Source organism: Astatotilapia calliptera, chromosome 11, assembly GCF_900246225.1.
Source record: "Astatotilapia calliptera chromosome 11, fAstCal1.2, whole genome shotgun sequence".
Lineage (NCBI taxonomy): Eukaryota > Metazoa > Chordata > Actinopteri > Cichliformes > Cichlidae > Astatotilapia > Astatotilapia calliptera.
In genome coordinates, this window is record NC_039312.1 from 24,214,732 (window position 1) to 24,235,007 (window position 20,276).

At 38.7% G+C, this 20,276-nt stretch overlaps 3 protein-coding genes across 13 annotated transcripts in view; all 3 read left to right on the forward strand.

Annotated features, from left to right (window-relative positions):
- arhgef1 (Rho guanine nucleotide exchange factor (GEF) 1) overlaps positions 1–3,669 on the forward strand; it is a 38,933-nt gene extending 35,264 nt beyond the window's left edge. For all 9 annotated transcript variants that reach the window (XM_026183711.1, XM_026183716.1, XM_026183713.1 and 6 more), the window contains 6 exons: positions 1,133–1,185; positions 1,278–1,421; positions 1,545–1,670; positions 2,313–2,494; positions 2,934–3,038; positions 3,530–3,669. In XM_026183711.1, the coding sequence (XP_026039496.1) occupies positions 1,133–1,185; positions 1,278–1,421; positions 1,545–1,670; positions 2,313–2,494; positions 2,934–3,005 (577 nt within the window). In that variant the 3' untranslated portion in view covers positions 3,006–3,038; positions 3,530–3,669. The remainder of the gene's footprint in view (positions 1–1,132; positions 1,186–1,277; positions 1,422–1,544; positions 1,671–2,312; positions 2,495–2,933; positions 3,039–3,529) is intronic.
- Positions 3,670–8,115: 4,446 nt separating this feature from the next.
- cd79a (CD79a molecule, immunoglobulin-associated alpha) lies at positions 8,116–10,664 on the forward strand. Its single transcript, XM_026184746.1, has 5 exons — positions 8,116–8,313; positions 8,772–9,113; positions 9,736–9,851; positions 10,073–10,135; positions 10,295–10,664. The coding sequence occupies exons 1-5, from the start codon at positions 8,274–8,276 to the stop codon at positions 10,418–10,420; spliced, it is 687 nt and encodes a 228-aa protein (XP_026040531.1). The 5' UTR covers positions 8,116–8,273; the 3' UTR covers positions 10,421–10,664.
- A 435-nt stretch (positions 10,665–11,099) lies between these two features.
- The window catches only part of lipeb (lipase, hormone-sensitive b), a 28,108-nt gene continuing 18,931 nt past the window's right edge, over positions 11,100–20,276 (forward strand). The window contains exons 1-5 of one of the 3 annotated variants that reach the window (XM_026184116.1): positions 11,100–11,223; positions 11,673–11,709; positions 14,653–14,693; positions 18,517–18,758; positions 19,641–19,925. In XM_026184116.1, coding sequence (XP_026039901.1) covers positions 11,133–11,223; positions 11,673–11,709; positions 14,653–14,693; positions 18,517–18,758; positions 19,641–19,925 — 696 coding nt within the window. In that variant the 5' untranslated portion in view covers positions 11,100–11,132. The remainder of the gene's footprint in view (positions 11,224–11,672; positions 11,710–14,652; positions 14,694–18,516; positions 18,759–19,640; positions 19,926–20,276) is intronic. The other 2 variants (XM_026184118.1, XM_026184117.1) reach the window with 2 other exon arrangements.

A 20,276-nucleotide genomic window follows, 5' to 3' on the forward strand; every position in this document is an offset into this window, starting at 1 on the left:
GAGCTGGCCCTTCGGATCACCCTGTTCAGTCTCTTCCTGTCCCCAGCAGAGATGCTGCCGCCCCAGCAGACCACGCCATAAAAGATAGCAGAAGCCACAACAGAGTCATAGAATTTCTTCAGGAGTGGGCCCTCCACTCCAAACGACCCGAGTCTTCGCAGCAGGTACAACCTGCTCTGCCCTTTCCTGTAGAGGGCGTCTGAGTTATGAGTCCAGTCCAGTCTATTGTTCAGATGAACACCAAGGTACCTGTAGCTGTCCACAGCCTCAATGTCCATACCCTGGATGTTCAGTGGTTGCAGTGGAGAATGCTTGTGCCTGCGGAAGTCTACCACCAGTTCCTTGGTTTTACTGGCGTTGATCTGGAGGTAGTTCAGCTGGCACCAGTCCACAAAGTCTTGAGTCAGTCCTCTGTACTCCTTGTCGTCCCCATCAGTGATGAGGCCGACTACTGCAGAGTCATCAGAGAACTTCTGCAGGAAGCACTGGGTGGAATTGTGGGAGAAGTCTGCAGTGTAGATGGTGAAGAGGAACGGAGCCAGAACCGTTCCCTGTGGGGCCCCCGTACTGCAGACGACCCTGTCCGACACACAGCCCTGAGTCCTCACATACTGTGGTCGGTCGGTGAGGTAGTCCAGGATCCAGGTAGTGAGGTGATGGTCCACTCCAGAGTTCACCAGCTTGTCCTTTAGAACCGAGGGAAGAATGGTGTTGAAGGCACTGGAGAAATCAAAGAACATGATTCTCACAGTGCTTCCAGCGGTCTTGCGAGAACCAACAGTCACTTGTGAGGACACACGCACCGGTCCGCACAAATTTGAAGGCCTTTTTGAGCCTCAAAATGCGGTTTTAGAGTCAGGGTTACAATTAGGTTATGGTTAGGTTTAGGGTCAGGGTTAGGCATTCATTTTTAATGGTTAGGGTAAGGGGCTAGGGAAACCATTATGTCAGTGAAGGTCCTCACTAAGATGGCTGAACGTGTGTGTGTGTGTGTGTGTGTGTGTGTGTGTGTGTGTGTGTGTGTGTGTGTGTGTGTGTTGGAAAAAGTGAGAGATATTCATATATTGCCAAAGTTTATTTATCAAAAAATCCAATTTCCTTGTTTTTACTTTTTTTTCCTCCTTTCTTTTAGTCTGAATCCCCCTATGAGCCCGCTTGAGAATGGAGCTTTGAAAAGCAGCAGTGGTGAGACCGTTGTGACTGCACACCTACAAATTTGCCATTGTTACACACTCATAAAGACATAAGCAAAATTTAAGACTTATCTCTGTCTGTAGATCAAGATAAGGACAACTTGAAAGATAAAAAGTCGACCGATCCCAGGCACAGGCTGATTGATTTCCTGTCTGACAAAGGGTTTGACTTGATAGGCCACACCAAAAATGATCAGGAGAAAGTGGCTAACAGTGCATTAGATGAAGGTGAATAGGGGTCTTCCTTGTACTTATATTCATGAACTATAAATGACTATATTTTTGGCTTTACTTTCTTTCAAAGTAGCTTACCTATCCTAATAAAGCCAATGAATCTGTCTCCTCTGTTAGTCATGTCCCTGAAAAGGCTCCTGGTCGGCAGCATCAGTCTATCAGAGGACTCACAACCTGATGAAGAACATGAAGTAGGGCAATCAAAAGGCCCTGGGCAAGATGTGGAACAGCATCAGTTAACAGGTTTGGCCTATTTTTTTGTCTTTCTTTTTTCTTTTCTTTTTTCTTATTTTTTTAAAGGAATAGTTTCATAGCGATAGATGAAGAGAAGCTTAATACCACTCATATCTGTAAGCTAAATAGAGCCATCTTAGCTTAGTCTTGGTAGTTTTATCTGTACAACTTCCCAGAATATTTTTTTTCTTAAGCAGTGACTTTCCAGAGTTGTTAACATTAGCGGATGCAGCAAGGCTAGCTGCTTCCTATCTCCTCTTGATGAATTGTTATTAAGCATTTAATGTTGAAACCTCTGGCATGTAGTTTCTTGTCCTTATTTTTCACCCTCAAAACCCCAGTGTTACCTGATTTATTTGTTTTTTTTAATTAGCGACTTTACACATGATTCTACACATTAATCAAAAGTATTAAAGTATTTCTAATATCACAATTTGATATCAGTATATCCATTTTAAAAGCAGGATTGCAAATCCCCTCGCGTTAAAGCAGGATTTCGTGTATGTGTGTACTATTCTATTTAATGCAGTATTACAAGGAACTTACAATGTCAAAGGATTTTTGCAGTGCTAATTATTAATGGCCAGAATTTATTATTATTTAAAGACTGCTGACTCTTGACACTTTCAAACTAAATATTTCTATCCACAGATGAAAGTCAGACCACGAACGAAGTAGCTGAGGAGACGAACCCCACGAGTACAGACAAAGAAGGTCAAAACCCAAAAGGAGACGATGAGAGCATCAGCGCGCCCCTGGTGCTGTCCCAGGAGAGGAAGGAGGAAGTGTGCAGGAGGCTACGCAGCCTGGAGGAACAACTAAAGAGACTACAGGTGAACAGAGGGGGAGATGGAGGGGAATATTGAGAGAAAACTGTAAGCAGGGAGCAGGACGTATGACAGGGGCAGATAGAAATGTCAGCTCTAACAAAAGATTGGAACTGACTAGAAAGAGACTCAAAGCTGGGCATCAAGATTTCAGTGGGGATAACTTGAGTAAGGAGTGAGCTGTGGACAAATGGGGCCAAATGGCACAAAAGAGAAACCAGAGAATAGAAAACCATTTAACTGCTGCTGTTATTGCTTTGCTGAAAATTGCCTTGTGAAATTGGACTTCTCTAAAAATGGCTATTATGTCCAGCACTTGCAATGGGATGTGTCAGAGAAGCAGTGAGGGAGACGAAGAGAGGATGTTAAGAGGAGAAGGTTGAATTGTGTGTGTGTGTTTGTGTGTTCTCAGTTCCTAAGGTTATATCGATTTTGTGTGTTGCAGACTGTAGAAGAGGAACACCACAAGCTGCAGGAGGCCCTTTCCAAGTTCTCACTGGAGGGGGGCAGCTTCTAGTGACCCACCTTAATGCCTCCTGCTGGCCATTAGGTGAGAACACTAAACTAGATAGTCATGTTAAGTATTGAATTGTCATTATGATTAATGGTATAGAGCCATTTCCACTCATGAATGGACAAGGTTAAAAGAATCGGGTTTAGCTTTTGGACAGCTTTTTATTTCACCCTGAAAAATATGTGCAGTGTTATAGTTAAGCTGTGTATATCTCAAGAAAAATCCATAAACAGGTTGGGGCAGCTTGTACGTGGCCTGAGAGGTGAAGCCCAAGGCAAAAACAAAAACCACTTACTGCTGGTAGTTGCAACTATTGGCCGTGAGCTAATGGCAACATTTGAAGGTGACTGATGACAGCAGCTGCATTTTTATGAGCTCTTCTCAAGCTGCATTTGCATTTTTGTGACTGTAAAGTCTGAAGAATCAAAATGAGTCTACAAAAATACTAGATTTAAAAAAACAAAAACAAAACAGGATTTATATTTAAAAAAATGTTTGTTTTTTTGTTTGTTTTGTTTTCTGTGCAGGTTTTGACTGGTTCTGGTTTGGACTGAGTGACTTTCAGAGGCTTTCCTGGAAATTCCTATACCATCACACGTCTATGACCGGACCATCGATACATTTCTTTTTCTTCCCCTCTTGCGTGTGTGTGGGTGTGTATGTCAGCTGTTTGCAGCCAATCAGAAGTTTTATTTTCTTTTTTCTCCTTTTACCAATTGGCCATTTAGGGAAGGGCTTTGTGCACAGTGCAGTGGTTCAGTAATGGAACATGTGTATGTGCGCGTGCATGCTGGATAGAGGGCTATACAAAAAAGAAAAAAACAATCCTAAATTGGGGTTTGAGGATGCTGTTAGTGAGAGGTGCCAAAGGAAATGAAGCAATATTTTGCTGTTAGTGAGTTGCTGCCTAAGAAAATATAGTGATTTGAGTCTGCTGTAACACACATACGCAAACCAGAAACATGCATGATGGAAAATAATTTACAGTAATGCCAAATTCTAATGTACAGTAACAGAGAGAGCCTTAAATGGCCAATATAGCATTAGGTCTATTGAAATACTACTACTGATATATAGTGTTATTTCTAGTCTATGCCAAAGTAAAACAGAGATGCACTTTTAATCAAAACAAGATGAACGCACACAGTTATTGCTAAATTTGTTACTTTTAGCTCTGTATTCTGTATGGTTATTAAGGCACCCCTCATTATTGAAACGATGCATGCAAGAAAGTGTGTGTGTATGTGCGTTACAATTTTTTTTAATTAAGGATATATTTCTTCAGATGATTCTTACTGTAATTAGGTCACATAAAAATCATTTATAAATAGTGGCAGTATAAGTAATCTTGCTGTTAATAGTGGAGATTTGTTTGTATGTACCGCTTTTATTTATTCCCTTGAGTCCTTGTGTGTCAGTGAGCTTCTTCACCTGAGTGAAGCTGATACAATGCCAGGCCAGAAACAAAAAGTGATGTGCAACTGTCGGACAGGACAGACAAAAACGAAGCTGGCGTGTGTGAAGCAGATCAGAGTGGAATAGAAAAGTGAAAGAACTGGGAACTGGTTTCAAGGGGGTTGCTTTTTAGAAACCTTTAACTTGATGGTCATGAGAGAGTAGAAAGTAGGAGATTGGGATTTGCGCCCCTATATTAAATAAATAAATATATATAGCGCTCAGTATTACTATGCTCATATCATTTCAGAAGTTTCAACTTACCTTTAGAGAGGGTTCCCAAATGCTCGTCCAAAACACTTTAGTTGGGGTTATACTTTTCAGACGTATTATGAGATCAGATTGATTTAGTATATTGCAAATTTGAGCTAAGGTGATATTTTATTGAGCGTTGACTATGGTAATATAATTTCTGATCTGTGGTGTAACTGGGGCTGTGCACACAGGACCAAAGAAGTAACAGCAAACCGCTAGATCCTCATTTGTACAACAGCTTTATTAGTGACGTGCATCATCTGTGTAGTAGTGTGTCACAAAATGTTGATGCGGGAATGGTGGCTCAGTAATGCAGTCTGGAATCAGCAGCCGCTTTTCTTCACCCCAAACACGAAGGGATTTTAAAAGCACATTGAATAATAAAAACACTTCTTTCTTTTTTTAAAGTTAATGTAAAGAAAATACCAAGATGAAAAACGTTAGATTATTTGGGATTAGTCATAAGACATGAACAATCTATAGGACTGGGAAGTTTAAAATTGAATGAAAAAGTTGCGCTATAGAGGATTAAGAGACGCACCGAACATGCCCCTGGTACTAAGCTGAACATATGGGGCTGATACTGACACAGCAGCAATACTGTAGCCAGATGAGGACACAAAGGAAATGCTGAAGGTCTGGAGGAAGGAAAACTGTAGACTCATTCCTACAGAAGCACGTCAGGAGCACTTCCTGACATCCATTCTTATTGTTGTTGTTGCCACAACAACAAATGCCACCTTTGAACCTACTGAACCTCACCGGGTTTGCTCATTTTGATCACTTAAGTGTTCATAGGCTTCAAAAACTATATATGATTCTAGCATCTCTCTCCACGTATTGTTCTTTGGAAGTGTATATAAATGTAGTTTGAAGGCAAAAAAAGACAAAGACAAAAAAATAATAGCTCCCCTCTGTGTCTTAAGCTCTTTTTTTTTTTTTTAGCTACACACTCTTCTTCATAACACACTCACACCTTTTAATTGCGTAATCACTTGTTTCTACTGCACAGTTTTATCCTACATTTTGTGTATTGAGTCACTTAAGTAGGTTGGGGAGGGAGTATTTTCCACAGAGGCTTTTGTAATTTTTTACTATGCATTTTCCACAATGGTGAGAGAGGCAGGACTTGCCTGTAACTTGTCTTTGCATTTTGATGATTGTGAATCAATTGAAAAAAAAATATTCAGTGCCAACCAGCTCTGTACTGTGGGTACTATACCTCAGGCTACCCACAGTGCTTTTTAAGAAAAATTCAATGTCAGTGGTAGACATTTGGAGTCCAGCTACCACCAGCATCAGCTGATTCCTTCAGTCTCCACTGGCTCAACGACTACTACAGGCACTTCTCGCGCTCTCTCCTTTAAATGCTTTTCCTCATGTATTCCATATACAAAATGTATAGAAAACTTTATTTATAGAGTGGTGCCTTGTTCTAACGATCAAGTTGTTTGCTTCATAAAAGACTCTTTAGTTGAACACAATCACTGCTGTGTACCTCAATGAGAAACATGACTAGTAAGCAGAGAAAAATCATGACAGGATTCAGATTTTGGTGGTTTAAGGTTTGAGGGTTGTTTCTATATGTAGATTTAACTTGGGCTTCATCGCACTATTTTTGTGTCCATCTCTATCTCATAGTGAGGATGTAAGCCCTCTACCAACTCAGCCGACCAGTGCCCAGTATATTTAAAAAAACAAAATAGACATTACTCCTTGCCATACTGGTGTTTGCCACCTTATCTATAAACATTGTATATGCAAGAACTATACTGTGTATTTGGGTTTGATTTTTATTGTGTAAGATGCTCTTTAATGATGTATACCTAAACAAATTTGTGGTACGTTCTATTTTTTAATTCTTTTTTTTTTTTTTTTTTTTTCAATAAACTGGGGAAATTTTTTTCTGTTTTCTTATTTACAGTTGGGAGAACATCATGACAATTGTTTAGGGTTCAACCATAGTTGGGCTTCACTCCATTTGTTTTGAAATATACAGTGCATATTTTAAAACACATGAATTATAGAATATCAGGATTCCATGTAAATCCCAGTCCTTTAAATTCTAAATATTTAATTGAAAAAATGATGTGTCAAATCTCAAAGCTGATAATATTAATCTGCAATATTCAGTTAAATAATTGTGCCCAGAAAGGTATTTAAAAGGTAAAGATAATGGCTTTATATGCAAGTAGCTATCTCTTTCTAAATGTTGAATTGCAAAGAATTTACAGGGTTTTTTTTTAATAGACAGGGAACAAGGCTGAAAAATATTAAATGGATATTAAGGCAAAGCTGTTTGAAACAATAGATTTCTGTAGTGAAAGGCACTGCATTAGTTCAGGAACACAGTTCATGACACTGCATGCACCAATTAAACAAAGCTCCGCTATAAAACAAGAAAGGTAAACAAGATCCAGAAACTCTCCACCTATGGGTCTGACCTCATTTGAGACAAAGTGTTTGTTTTGTCTGATTAATCTAAATTTGACATTCTTTTAGTTTTGATGGGTGCACTCTGTAACAATCCAGCTATATCACTGGAAGGTTTGGATCAGCCATCAAACAGGACAAGAACAGACTACAAAGGACTGTGAGGTCTGCAAAAAAATAAAACACACCCTAGACATGACCTCTTCCAACTATTCCCCTCCAGTAGGTGCTATAACAAGCAGTGTCACTACTAGAATTTGGCAACACTGGGACCTTAAACAGGTTGCACAGGTATTCCAACTCCTCCAGGAAAGTACAGCAATATTTGCCATTGCCAGAAAGCTTCCAGTGTCTTCCAGTAATGGTCTTAAGAGCATAAAGGTTCCAAGAGACAGGCAGTTACTTTAAGAGAGCAGAAAAGGTACCTGCTCCTTTGTGCAAGGAGGAACAGCTGGAAAACTACAAAATGACCTTCAGCAGACTTCAGAGGGTGGCCGGAACATTGATGTCCTCTAGTGGGTCCTGTGCTCACTGGAGATGATATGTATTCATATCATTAGCAGGTAATGTAGATGTTTAAATGTTAGGGATTTAAATGTTAATCAGAGTGGTGATGAGTGGGAGGAACAACAGCATGGCTCCAAACTGAAATGGTCTCACCCAGTGGAAACACAAGACACTGAAAAGAAAAACGACTGACCAAGGCTCCGAACTGTTTAAAAGTAAGACTTTTACTTCAAAGCTCGAACAGTTTGTCTCCTGAGTTAATGCTTTCAGAAAGAAGAAGAAATGCAATACATTGTCCCTCTATCAACTGTTCCATTTCCACTTTTTATATTTGCAATTTTCAGTCAAGAGCAGCATTTAGTTGCTATTTGCATGTTTAACAGACTTTTTTTTTCTTTTTTTTTTAAACAAAGTTCTATTTTTTTAAGCATTTGGATGCAGCACTTAAGCAAATGTGGGCTGGTGGAAATTTATTCAAGCATAAATCCTGCCACTGAAAAACAAGACACCAGTGTGATCTTGCAGAAGAGAAGACTGAAGCAGAGCTGTGTGTAGAATTTTTTTTTTTTTAATCAGAATTTTATCCTTTTTTATTCCTAGATTGAATTTTGGCTTACAAAAATGGGGATGGTTGTAATATTTGTCCTCTCCAGCTTGGTGGGTGAGTCAGATTATATTTTTAATACCGTACATTCAAGTATTTGAACTTGTTTTATTTAGAAGTAATCATTGACATCATCCATTTATTATATATTTCAGTAATATCAGTTATGTTTTTGAAAGATTAATTATTTCAGCGTGTCATATTTCTACATATCGGTTCAGTATATATGTACTTATGTATTCATTTTTGTTTAACTCTTTTGAGTTCTGCTTCAGTGAACCACATTTCCTGTCAAAACAGATGGCTGTGCTATCATGATGACATTTTTGCTTCAGTCGTTCTGGTTACTTATGCTATACAATTATAGATCATTTGGCATTTTTAAAGCATATTTTAATACTTTGTCAGTTTTGAATATGGGTTGTGAAATTATATGCAGTCATCATTAAATAATCGGAGACCTCAATAACAAATCCTACAACATAACCTGTCTTAACATGCGCTTTCTTCAACAGTGGGTTTTGCTTGGGGTGAGCTGATTTTAGAACCAGACAGACCCTCACTGAGTGTGCCAGTCTCTGAAAATGCTTCACTGGAATGCTGCTATAAATCACCGTCGGGGAGAGTGAATGTCCACTGGATCCACTATTATAACAAAACTCAGCAGATGTTGTTAGATAAAACAGCTGAATCACAGAAAGATGCTGAATCACAGAAAGATTCCAAATCTGAAAAAATATATTGTGCCCAACTGAACTTCCCTGAAGTAAAGCTGGAGAACCTTGGATTTTACCATTGTCTGCTGAATGATAGTGGCAACACATATTACACACATGGAACCTACCTGCGTGTCTACAGTGAGTGTGTGTGTGTGCATGTGTTGTTGTTGGGGCGGGGTGTCACTACTTCATAAACCATAAATCCTGTTATTGTTAATCTGCCCAAAAGCTGTGAAAGTGGCAGCATCCACATATATTCAATTTATTTAATCTTTACATCTTCAGGATTGTTGCATTGCAGTATGCTGCACCATTCATTCACTTTAAATAGCACCAAATTTAGAATTAAATTTCAGTCAATGTGCAAAGGCATTAGTCACACTGAAAGGCCACTTCACACACTAATCTCATTAAAACCAGATGGTAGATGAGGAAACATAAAACTGCCAATCTGAGGGATTATGTGTGCGATAACCTGCATTGTTAACGTGACTTAACAGTACCACCAATTGTATGTTTAACTGTGATCCTTATGCTAAATTTAACCGTTATATAACAAAACTATCAGTGTCATAATAAATCTCCCAGTAAGGCTTTTGAGTAATTATTTTGTTAGCCTGCGTTTTCATGTGCAGGCTAACAAATACGCAGCATTCACGTGTTCACACTTAAAGCAGAAAAAGATAACTCGTGTTTAAAAACCAATACGTGCAACTGCTAATTTGTTTGTTTGACCTCTGAACCCTTTCTGCATTCCTAGAGCCAATGGAGAAGACCATAAACCTGAGAGAAACCACCAAAAACAAGATCCTGATAGCTGAGGGATTCTTACTGTTACTGTGTGTGATGCTGCCTTCTGCCATTCTTCTGTTCAAGGTCGTTGCATTATTATACAATGATCAGCAGCACTACTGTTGAAGCTATGCTTAATTTCAAGCATTTTCCCAAAAGAGCATTACTTTTACTTTATTATTCATGCATTTAAAAGTAATGGCAGAGCTGTGCGACTCTGGCATGGATTTGTTTTTCTTCCTTCTCCGTCAACAATGGGAATTTGCAACATTTGACTGATTTATTACTTTTGGTTTGCCCTACAGTCAAAGAAGCTTAATGAACTGGAGAAAAAGAAAGCAAAGAAAGAAGAGGAAAATATATATCAGGTCAACATTACATATTCTCAATCTCTTTCCATTACACAAGGCAAAGCAGGAAAGCAGGAGCTAAGAAATGAACACCATTTCTAGTTGTTGTTGATGTGTATATCTTTCACTGATAATAGCCTTTGCATGATTTCCTTTTTGCATTTTCTCAAAAACCAGGGGCTAAATCTGGATGACTGTTGTGCAACATACGATCAGATTGAACGCTCCCAAGCACAGGGCCCGTACCAGGATGTGGGCAACATTAAGGAAGAAGAGGAAGAAATCCAGCTGGAGAAACCATAAAACAAAGTGAATAACAGACAGTTACGAGTGTTACATGTAAATAGCAGGCTTCTTACAACACGCTCTGATTTCAGAGTTTTGTTCTCTGAAGTTTTTTATTTTTTAAGATTTTATCTGTATTTGTCAAAACAATCATAACACAATATCCACTGGTCTGCAACCAGGATTTTAGAAATACTTCCTTATCAACATATCAACTATAAACTTTTTTTCAGTTTTTTTATGATGTTTTTAAATATACTCCTTTACATTTTTAAATATATGTAGGTGTTTTGCTTTAGCTTTTTTATTCTAATTTTGCACACAGATTCCAGAAAAAAAAATGACGGGTCAGACTGGTTACGTATGTACCCCAGGTTGCGTTGTCGGCTTTTTAAATATTCATTGACGTGCATCTGCTACAATTATGTGTTTTTTGCTATTTCTGTGAGTGCTGTAATAATAAAATAATATTTAAAAAATCCATCAAATCTCTCTGTAAATTGTCTGAGTAATACAATTGCCCTCTGTGTGCAGTGAATAGGATAGGATTGTTTCTTTTAGGGGGTTGCACAATAAAGAGAGTAGGGCGGCACTTACGAAATTTTGATTTGTCCTGATTGGTTACTAAACAGAAGTAGGTTTTCATTGGCTTACATTTCTTGTGCGGGCGTGGTCTCATGGCTTCTCAGGTAGAAATGTGAGAGGCGGTGCATAAACAGAGTGGGCGAATATGGCGTCCAGCAAGAAGGGTAGTGGGACTAGCAGACTGGAAAAAGGTGTGAATGGAAGGCGCTCGTCCAAACACAAAGAGGGTCCACTGGGTGAGGTTTTTTTTTTTTTTATTTAATTTGGTGTACCGACTACGCTCCCTCTGTGGCTTGTCCCTTTAATAACACCCCCGCCCCCCAATTTGTACGCTGTGTCCTCCTGCTAACGTTCGTTAGCGGCTAAGTTAGCTGTCCTTTGGTAGCTGCCGCTAGGTCTGTTTTAGCAGTAAAAGTCTCGTGATTCTTGTATGACAGAAAGAGGCGCTGAGTTAACATGTGTGAGCTGTTGGTGAAATAATTGTCAAGACAAACTCTGACACTCTGTTGCTGGCATGTCTCTAGTTAGAGCATCCTTTAGACGTAGAAGCCGCCTGCACACTGTTAGTAGTCATTGTAACGTTAGCAGCTAGGTTATCTATGTAATAGACTTTAATTAACGGGACACATACTGTATGTAGCACGTGCTCGTATTTATGTTCACTTGTCACTTTTCGTGACTCTAGCGTCGACCGCTGACACCGACCGGACCCACCTGAACAGGTACGCCAAAAACAACCACTAGAGGAGAAGACTAGATTAACCAGATTAAAGCTGCGAGCGTAACACATGCACACAAAGGGGGAGTTTATAGTTGTACTGCCCTGTGCACTAATCGATTAAGGTGGACTGATGGTGACGCTGTCACTAGTTCGACCGGTGTGACGCAAGAGCAGGGTGACACATGGTGACTAACAGCAAGTCTCTGAAAGGCGGTGGCAGACTTTCAAAGCACGCTGCTCGTAGGGACTGTGGACGTGCTATTATTACTAAACACACTCTCGATTTTGCTCTGTTCGTCTGGTAACTAGTCTTCTGTCTCATTGTTTCTAAGAACAGTCCAGGCCACCACGTTCAAAAGGCCATATTTCTGACCGCAGTCTGAATCTTATCTTTGTCTTTGCTATCTAAACAAATGGCATTGTGTGTTGTAAGCACTTATAACTGGATAGGAAACGCTTCCCTAATCTTACTTGTTATGTAAATTTCCTAACATGCTCAGGTTTTATCATCAGACTTATAATTTTCTTTTCCTATAATGCTATGATGTTATAAAACTTACGTGAACCTATTTATGTAAAGGGTGTGGAGGCTCATTGTTGCAAGTTTCCTGTTGTTGAGTTTGGACTTGTGAAGGTGCTCTGTTTGGTAGAAAGGTCAAAACTTCGTTCTCATTATACTACTGGGCTCCTGCTGTGCGCTCTTCTGTTTTGCCTTTGCCCTGGACAAAGATGTCTTTCTATAGATTTAATTCTTTGAGTATGACACATGATGTGGCAACTGTCACATCATATGTAAGGAGACCATCTTTCAGAGGTTGTGCTGTGATGGAGGGTGCCTTTTGAAAAACAGCCAATTTTTATGTGCTTGGGACTATAATTACCCACTTTTCTACAGCATGGGTCTGTTTAGGCTTGATAAAGTGGGGAAACAAACACCAACGAGTTAGAGAAGGCTTAGACAAGATCAGTACAGTAAGTCAAACTGGCATTGAGAAGATACTTCAATATAACAACTTCGGTAGTGTTTTCTGAGTGGAAGGAATTTCAAGTGAGAATTTATAGTCAAGACAAAAGGAAAGCTCTTAAGTTTATTTATTCACTGCAGTCACCTGACATTTGGAAAAGCACAGGTGTTACAAGCAATGACAAGAATTCCCATGGGGCAGTGAGCCGGTCCTCACAGTCAGTCCAAATCCAGATGGAATGAGAAACATTCATTTTATTATTTACATCTGTTTCTCATTATAAAATGTTTTTATATCTCCTGAAAATTAACATAAAAATAAACATCCGTCTGTCCATTTTCTTAACTGAATCAGAATCGTGTTTATTGGCCAAATATATGTGCAGACACATACAGGGAAACTGCTTAAGAAAATGAGAAGAGCCCTGTATTACAAAGTCAGTTCAATGTACCAAGGTATTTTTTTTTTTTTTTTTTTGTCATCATCTGGATTCACTTGCTCTACCCTGGTAACAATAAAAGCAATAAAATTGTTTTAGATTTTCAGCAAAGAGGGGGAAAAAAAAACAATCAAGGAATAATGTTGTGACTAAGAATCTCTGTTTCTTAGTAATGCTCATCAGGGACATAAAATTAAAAAAACAAAACAAAGCAAAAAAACCCCAAAACCAAAATATTAGATGCTTTTTAAAAACAAAACTTAAACCCCTCCTAGTGTCTGTGCCCAAAGGTCTGAGTGATGTTCCTGGAATGGTGACACCATTTTTCCAGAGAAGGTCAGTAGGTGGTGATTTCATATCTGTCGTTTTCTAATCTGAAACTTAACCTGTACTTATGCCGAAATGTATTCTGCTCAGGAGGTTAAGTTAGGCAGTTCATGCTCATACTCTCACTTAAGGCCAGTTTAGAAGCACCAATTTCAACAATATCTTTGGACTGGGAGAGAGATGCAGGCACTGGGAGAGAATGCAGCGGAGCCTTTTGTTCTGCTGCACAGTATTGTGTGTGTGTGTAAGTTTGTTTATCTCAGTATTTCTATAAGTAGGTGAAGGTTCATGTCTCCATTCACTGAGTTATGAAACTGTCATCTGTGATATCAGTCAAAAAGTTCTCACTGAGGTCATGTTTTCCGAAAGGAAAATATCCTTCAAATCATGTTTTCACCATCTGTTTTTGGGTGTTCACGTGCTGTCCATGTCCTGCATTCATCCCTGAACATTAGTGTTTCTCAAGAGTTGGTGCAAACTGCATGTTTCTGATGCTTAAATTAATACGAATGTATTAAAGGCACCTCAAATACTCAAAACTCTAACACATGGGGTCACAACACTAAAGTGTTATTGGCACTTTAGGTGTAATGCATATGAGTTAGACTAATGCTGGTGCTAAGTGGTGGTAGGTTTAGTTAATTAATCATAATGTTTTGATAATTTAACAATTTTAAAGTGAATTTTGTTGGGGTAACCATTTGTGAAGGTAGTTTTGTGTAGGGTTTTTTTTTATGTAGTTTTTCCTAAAAAGTCTAACTGTTAGTTCTTGGTAACAAGTAAACTTTGTTCTATTTTATTTAAATATTTAATATTAAAAACCAAACAAACATTTTAACAGTTAATATATTGCTATCATATCATAATCTTATGGTTGTAGTTTGCCAATTAAGTTTAAGGTCACAGGGAGTTCCAAGCTGATCTGCCAATAGCAAAATAGCCTCGAGTTACAGGGAGAAAGTTAACTGGGCAAGGGTCATCCTTGCTGTCCGTCCTTTTAAAAGAGGCATGGTTAGGATCAACAGAACACAGGGAAGAGCAGCATATTGCTTCTTGTTACAACGTCTGAGAGGTAAAGAGATACATCACAAAGACAAGCGAGCAAGACAACAGAGCTGGAAATCACTTTCTCTTTCCTTTAGACAACACCAGCATCTATTTTTCTTTCTCTCTCATTCTCTCCTTTTTTCCCTCCATGCTCTCATTGTGGAAGAGAGGACACAGACATGGACAGAGCCTTGAACTCAGATGCTGGTAAACACTTTCACTTTTTTCTCTTTAAGCTATTCAGTTTTGATTTTTGTTTTTTTGTTTTTTTTACTACTTCATCCTGTCAGTTGTATGTTATGCCAGTGGCAGTCAGCAGGTATTTTTATGGATGCTAAATTCACTGTCTTTGGGCCCCACAGGGAACATTATGTGTCTGTAATGTTGTTGGTGTTGGTTGTTGTACATGACTTATTAATGCAGACTCTCATCCATCTTTAATGTGGAGAGACCAGGTACAGCTTAATGGTTGCAGTGGCCACTTGTTTTACAAAAATATGGAAAACAAGGCATGTTGAGACATTTTCAGTATTGACATACTAGCTAGAGGAAGCCTGGAGCATTTGTGAATGCATACAAAGCGGATGTGATAAGGACAGTAGGTGAGTCATGTCTGATGGTATATTTACCATCTGTAAATGTACCGTTCCTGTAATGTTATCAGCTTGTGTGGGTGCATGTGTTTCATTATGGAAAATCCTGGCAAGATGACAAGATTATATGCCTGTGGAGAAGTTTTATCAATGCAAAACTTTATCACAACTTTGCACGACGGTTTCACAAAACATCACAAGTTTGTAGTTGAGTCTAGCTGAAGATGAATGTGGTTTTATGCATGGTGTAATGTACCATTGTTTACGCCAACACATGGGTTGAATGCCAGCATTTGACAGGTGTTTAAATGCTTTGCAAGATACTTTCTAGTAACAGCTATCCTTTTCCCTCTGTTCTAGGCATTATCATTTGTCAAACAAAGGTGAAGTCTTTATTGGATCATTGTATGTTTGAACTCTTAATAAGATGGTACTGGTTTGCCTAACTTTGTTCATTTGCATTTCATTTGCGTGTAATTTGGTCCCTGCAGTTAGATAGGGTTGTAATGTCTCCTGGCTTAATTTTCATTAAACAAGTTTCAGAGCAGCTTATGCTTATCCAAGGGTTCATAAAGTTCAGGCCCTTTCAACATCAAGCTTATTGGCATGCTCAGATGAGAGAGTTGCACCGCCGGCTCTAATTAGGCAATGTAATTTTAATATTGGGTTTGTGCCCAAACTGGTTTGACTGCATTAGCATTGCTTTTGGGTGATTACTTGACTAGCACCACTCACTGTATCACTTTAGGTCACACTGCTGTGAATGTGTTTATGCAGAAAGATAAAAGTATATTTATAGATGTTCTTTGTTTGTGTCCTTTGGTACTTCATTCTGATGTCATTGTACATTACATGACTGCTTCCTGTGTTGTCAGACTCTGAACGTTTGCAGTCCACACATAATCCACTAGCTCTTGGTCAAATCCTGAAATTGAGCAAGAGTTGTATAGATCTGCAGGTAGCTGTTGAGTTGTTTTGAGTCTTAGTCTAGGTTTACTTCATTGATCTTTACCAGGAATATGAGTAAGTAATGCTTGTGTAACATGTCAGGGTGAGTGGGACATTGAAACTCTGGAAAACATCCACCAAATAAATGTAAATCGCCATTGTTTTCCTTTGTCTGATACACCTGGGCTTGCTTGCAAACATGGACGAGTCAATCTGAGAAGCTGTCAATATTGAGACAAATCTAAAAAAGTGAGAGAAGTCCTACCAGTCTACAAACCTAAAAAGTATTGATGTTTAAGGAGTTTAAGTAGTTGTCCATATTTCTAAATGATAAACTCGTGGTTCATTGAGTTTGAGCAGCACAACGTTTCAGAATCCCCAGAAATCATGTGATGATATTAGACCACAAAAAGTATTCCTTTCACATGGCTGAACTGGTTGGAAATTTGCCCTGAAGCTGCTTCATTAAGCTTTGGATGAATAAACAGAACTATTTTAAGCTGAAATTTTTAAAAAAGAAACCCTTTTCCCACTGCAATGCTGTCCTGTTTAGTTCAGTGATTTTTGGTTCCACATTTGTTTTGGTCTTTCTGTATTCCCCAGGGTCAATAAATGCAGAAACTAACATTGCTCACATAAATCACATAAATTCAGAGGGTTTTGTGTTTGTAGAGAAACGTTTTCTGCTTTTGACAAAAGCAAGTTAAAACAGACACAACTGAGTGGACAGTGGACATAATATCACAGCACATAATGACTGTTTGCTGATTTGGAAAACAAACAAGCCTCAGCTCTGTAAAATGTGGACTTGGAATTAGGTGTATTCAGATGATGCATATTTTAAAACAATCAAGGAAGATCTGCTTGATGTAATTAAATCATTTATTACTAAGTGTACAACAGTTACAAAAGTTGATTCTTCAGAGGCTCTCTTCTAGGATATGAACAAATTGTTGTTTTTTGTGTTTGTTTGTTTTGTTTTTGGGGTTTTTCTTTGTCAGAGTAGGGGAGTGAGAAGCAGATGCCAGTCAGGAAAATGAGCGCGTGTGCGTGCGTGCTATAAGTTGTCTGGCTGATAAATGTCTCTTTGCAGATATCAGGGGGACGTGATTCCTCCCAGCAGTCTGAAATTGCCTCTCCTATTACTCTTCCTGAATGGCAGAGAATAGCAGAATAATTGTGCGATTAGGGCTCCATTATTTCTTTGACCCTTGAAACAATATTTCTCTCTGTTATCTGTTCACTTTTCAGCATGCAGAGCCTACTCCTGCTTCCCAATCAATTATGTCTCTTTGGGCATTGTTTTACCAGAGCTATTTATCTGCATTTGTTCTGTATTGCTTTTTCAAAGTTGAAAATGTAAAATCCAAAGTTAAAGGATTGAGGCTAATTCTTAGAGTTGTCATTTAATTTAGCATCACTTAAGTGGTGATAATTTACTCTACGAACTGATTACTATCGACATATTGCCATACTAATGAAAATCTATTAAATCAAGAAACAACAAAAAAACCTGTTTCCATTTCTCCCATAGTTTCTCGTCTTTTTTTTTTTGTTGTTGTTGTTGTTTTGTTTTGAATTGAATTGAACTTTTCTGCGTGTCCAGTGCCCCTTCTTTTCTTTCCTCTTTCTCAGCATGCCAGAAACCTTATACAAGTACCAGCTAGTTCCCAGAGATGTTATGGAAACTCTGATCTCAAGTGACTCAGTAGGAGAACGCCATCCTACAGTGATAATCCAACAGGGCAAAAGTGCTACATCTTTGTTATTATTGTTTTTTGTTTTTAATTTCACTAGAGAGGTGGGCACACTTAATAAACACAGTCTGCTGATGGTTGTCTACTGTATACCTCCCTTTGGGATTCGTATGCAAGTTTGTTTATGTGTTTTTGTCAGTGTATGACTAATCTGTGTTTGTTTCCCAGCAGCATGATACCAGATCTTGGTGGATTTTTGGTGTGCAGCTTTGGTTTACATCATTTAATTTCAAGCCTCGCTTAACACGTTTCAGTTCATGAGATTCCATACATCAGGATGTAGGGGCTCAGTTAATAAGACTAAGAACATTTTGTAGGATATATCCAAAAATATCCCACTTGGTACAGTTTCTACATGCTGATTACAGCTGTGGGTGTGGTGCAGAATATTGATCAGGGTGCTACTTTTTATGGTAGTTGGAGCAGATGCCAGCTTTCAGTCAGGTTTTTAGAAACGCAGCATATAAGAATACATTTGGGATTAGAAGGATAGTGGTATTAGTAACAACAATGTTACTAATAACTAGTAACAACAATGTTACTAATAACAGGAACTGCAAATTATTGCGATTACACCCCTAAATCATCAGTTACGTGCCTACAAGTGAAAAGAGACATTCCCCAGTGGAATACATACTCATGTTAAAAGAATGTTGTTATTCTTACCCACAGTAAATCTGATTCTTTCATTGTTTCATTCGTGGCCTTTTCCTTTTGTTTCACTGCTTTTAGTGATGGATACCAAAGCAGTATTTGCGGCCCTGTACGGTGTGTGCGAAGAAAATGCAGCTTTCTTCTCAGGGGGAGCCAAGGGGTCACAGGGTGATGCTGCACGGCGGCTGGTGGAGGCCATGAAGCAGATTCAGGAGCACGCTCGCAATCTGGAACCTGTTATTTCTGGCTTTGCTAATGTTTACCATCACTTTGATTTTGATCCACATATACCAGCTAATGGCTATCGCTCCCTGGTCAAGGTAGGCTTTCTGATGTTTTAAGGTCTTTTTGCGTGTATAAATGAACTCTTGGATGTGTGTTTTGTTTTGTTTTTATTTAATCTCTGTGCAGCTTGGAGAAATGGTACCTCTTCTGCAATACATTCTTATCAATATTCTTTCCACACTGTGAGAAACTATTCACAGCACCTCTTTGCTTGAATATCACTTTGTTTCAAGGTCAGTCCATTTGTTTTACAGATTGATTTTATGTTACAAAGTGGGCAAGATAAATTCCTCCAGCTGCGAATATCTGCCTCTACTGTATCCACTGTACTTTATCTTGTACAGTTATTGATGAAACATCATGACCTTCGGTTACTGCAGCCCACCACAACAGAATGAGTCTAGTAGAGCAGCAAATGAATCCTGTTCTGTTTTCTGGCTTCTCTGTTTCCACATTTATAATCCTTCTCATTCCAGCAGTACCACTCTTGCTAATCTGTAACACCCAGTGAAGCAGGAAGTTTTTTACATGTTCTCATTTAGCCATGCTTTCACACATCCTCTCCTTTCCCTTTAGGCTTACCACACTAATCTTAATCACAACTTAAGCACACCCAGAAGACTTGTCTCTTTAATGAGTGCACAAATGGAGATTTTAGGTTTTGTTTTTTGTTCTTTCAAATAATGCGTATTGCTGTGTATCTTCATTTCAAGAATAAATATAATTCTATAAAATTGTATCCCTTTAACACCTAGTAATATAATGTTTCCTAATACTTATATTAGTACTTAATAAAGTTTTTAAGGTTCGTGTAATGTGATTTAGAATTTGCTGAATGTCAAAGTAAACTTTATTGTGTGGCGGATGTTTTCTAATTTTAGGTACCGGTATTTTATTGTCACTTTTTTATTTTCTAGGTTGTGCGTTGCTGCCTTCTCCACATCATCCACAAGGGCCACTACATCACAGCCAACCGCCGCAGCATCTTCTTCCGAGCAGCACATAATGCAGGGGAAATGGAGGCGTACTGTAATGCTCTGTGCCAGCTGCGTGCCCTGCTTTACCTGGCTCAGCGCATGCTACATGACAACAGCCACGGCAATTTGTTTTTCCAGGATGAAAGCGGGCTCAGCGAAAGTTTTGTCCGTGAATATGCATCCATGCACAAGGGTTGCTTCTATGGCCGTTGTCTGGGCTTTCAGGTGAGATGAGCTGTTTTAGCAGTCATATGATGTGACAAGGATAAGCACTGGGAACTGTGGAGTGGTGAGAGTAAGAAAACGTGTAAAACTCTTATAACAGTATAGATGAGCAGCACTACTCATAGCTACAGTTCTGGTAAAGGTTATATACATTTTTCATTCATCAAATTTTTCATATTGCATTCTACACCTTTAACTTTTTTATATTTTGTGTTGTGTTAGGACTAGTTAGTTGCGGAATAGAGGTCTCAAAGATTTCTATAGTAATTTGTAAAGTATTCTTTAGTTTTGTAAAAGAAAGAACTTGTTTATGTTTGAGGCAACTGGCCTGTTACCTGGTCTGTGTATATT

What these genes read in the sequence shown, in the direction of transcription:
- cd79a (XM_026184746.1), top strand. Translation starts at nt 8,274, where the DNA reads ATGGGGATGGTTGTAATATTTGTCCTCTCCAGCTTGGTGG. An exon ending in TGTCCTCTCCAGCTTGGTGG is followed by an intron (nt 8,314 to 8,771) that starts GTGAGTCAGATT and finishes TTTCTTCAACAG; the next exon opens with TGGGTTTTGCTTGGGGTGAG. An exon ending in CTGCCATTCTTCTGTTCAAG is followed by an intron (nt 9,852 to 10,072) that starts GTCGTTGCATTA and finishes TTTGCCCTACAG; the next exon opens with TCAAAGAAGCTTAATGAACT.